The 1986-nt window shown below is 36.0% G+C and overlaps 1 protein-coding gene across 1 annotated transcript; it reads left to right on the top strand.

The window, feature by feature from the left end:
* Positions 1–319: 319 nt before the first annotated feature.
* On the top strand, positions 320–566 carry LOC138852143 (putative methyltransferase DDB_G0268948; the record flags this gene model as incomplete). The annotated part of the gene is given in 1 exon segment (XM_070081825.1): positions 320–566. A coding segment is annotated over 1 exon segment (101 nt), but the record flags the coding sequence as incomplete, so codon positions are not given.
* Positions 567–1986: the final 1420 nt, after the last annotated feature.

The following is a 1986-nucleotide window of genomic DNA, read 5'->3' as shown; positions in this document are numbered from 1 at the left end:
GTATAGTGGCTGTCTGCTAGCTCACCCAGCCAGACAGTGTTATGTGAGGCAGAAATAAATTTATTTATTGACGACTCTTCTTGTAATCAAAATGAGATCTTAGTTGTGTCCTGCGGCATCCTGCCAAAGTTGGTTATGAGAAAAGTTGGGTTAGTGGTCCATAGTGTTGTCTGTGATTATCCCTTCCTCTTAGGTATTGTATAACTCCTACAGCCATAGGCTTAGCACTTTCCCCATGAATGTAATAATAATAGTATCACATGTCAAATCTAACAAGGGCTATTGTAAAAGCTAATGAACTATATTTTTTTTTTCAGAATTATGTCTACTCTTAATGTGGCAACAAGTCCAGAGGATACCGAAATCTGTCTTCGTTTCAAGTACTTCCTTCTTATGGGACGAAAACCTCTTGGCCCATAATAGTTTCTCATTTGAAGCTTTAGTGGAATGCCATTTAACCCGTAAACAGTCTGAATGTATATATATATTACCTACCGTAGTGCCCCAACTTTTTTTGAGAAAAAAAAATCTTTTGTTTTTTAATAGGAAAAAAGAGCATATGGTACCCAGGCATCCCCAATTATTTTAATATGGCGCACAGTGAGTGCGCACACCCATTCTCTCATGTCTAGGCGACTCAGGCTTATCGTGGCACTGATAAATGTATGACCAATGAAACGTATATATACGTTTGGGGCACTAGCGGTAAAAACGTATGTATAAGTTTGGACCGTTTATGGGTTAATGGCCATTGAATCAGCAAGGAAGATGAAGGGATGGAACTATTATTATTCAGTAGTCAGCTTCAAACATATTATGTAAATATTCATTAAGTTTTGTGTCAGATAGTGTTAAATTATACTTAATTTTTACAAATATTCATTTACAGTCACTGTATTTATTATTTGTTACACATTCAATTAAATTACTGTGACTATTTATTCTAGAAATAGCAGTATTTGTCAGTGATATATACAATATTCCTAGAACATGTGCCAATCTATCTTTAACTTTATTAAGAGTTGAAAAACACCACAATTAGATAGGACACATTACAGTAATAGTAACTTTTTTATTTGGCCAACTTAATATAGTACTATAGGTATTGTAACAAATCTATAACTCCCAGTAATATAATTTAGAAAATGTAGACTTTAATGATTAAACAAGAATTTACAGCATGCAGTCCATCTTCAACTCAAGCATTGTTAAACATCAACAGTAGTCTGTTAACGTTGTCCACATGTCAACTAAGTACGTTATTCATGGAGTGGTTTCATGACATACCTCATGGCCAATACTTATACCTTGGATGAGTTATAGGTATGTCCAACTGCCAACTGTAAGTAAAATAAATTTGTTTTTGTGTGACCAGTTATCTGGTTTCCATGTGTGAGATCAGTCATCTGATTCCTAGGTCTTTGACCATTCCTAATTCTTTGAAGTTACACACACTACCCTACCCTTAAACTACCCTCCCCTTCCTTGAATCAAACCTTACTACCCATTTCCCAGGTGCTGTATGACCCCTAGGACTTAGCACTTCCCATGATTATAATCATGGGAAGTGCTAAGCCCACGTGGATTATTAAGCACTGTACAGGAAGAGTGAAGAATGGTAGGTGGAGTCACAGAGAAGGAAATTAGTGTTGGTTAAGAAATCAGGGAATCTGGACAAGTAGAGCAGTGTGTAACTTACCATGATGATAGTCATGGGAAGTGCTAAACCGTAGGGGTCATACAGCACCTGGGAAATGGGTAGTAAGGTTTGATTCAAGGAAGGGAAGGGTAGTTTAAATTCCTTGGATCATATGCCTTTCAATGGCACATATTCCAAGGGTCCTTGAATATAATACTTTATCTGCCAGTTTTTAAATTTGTTTTTCAGTAGTGAATCCTGACAAATGTTTTCCATGCAGTCATTTTTTATCAAATCCCTGACATTTAATTTTGAATAATTTGAAGCTTGTTTTTCCAAATTTGTTG

The sequence above is a fragment of the Cherax quadricarinatus genome, unplaced genomic scaffold (assembly GCF_038502225.1).
Source record: "Cherax quadricarinatus isolate ZL_2023a unplaced genomic scaffold, ASM3850222v1 Contig4420, whole genome shotgun sequence".
Taxonomy (NCBI): Eukaryota; Metazoa; Arthropoda; class Malacostraca; order Decapoda; family Parastacidae; genus Cherax; species Cherax quadricarinatus.
This window is presented reverse-complemented; position numbering and strand designations above follow the sequence as displayed.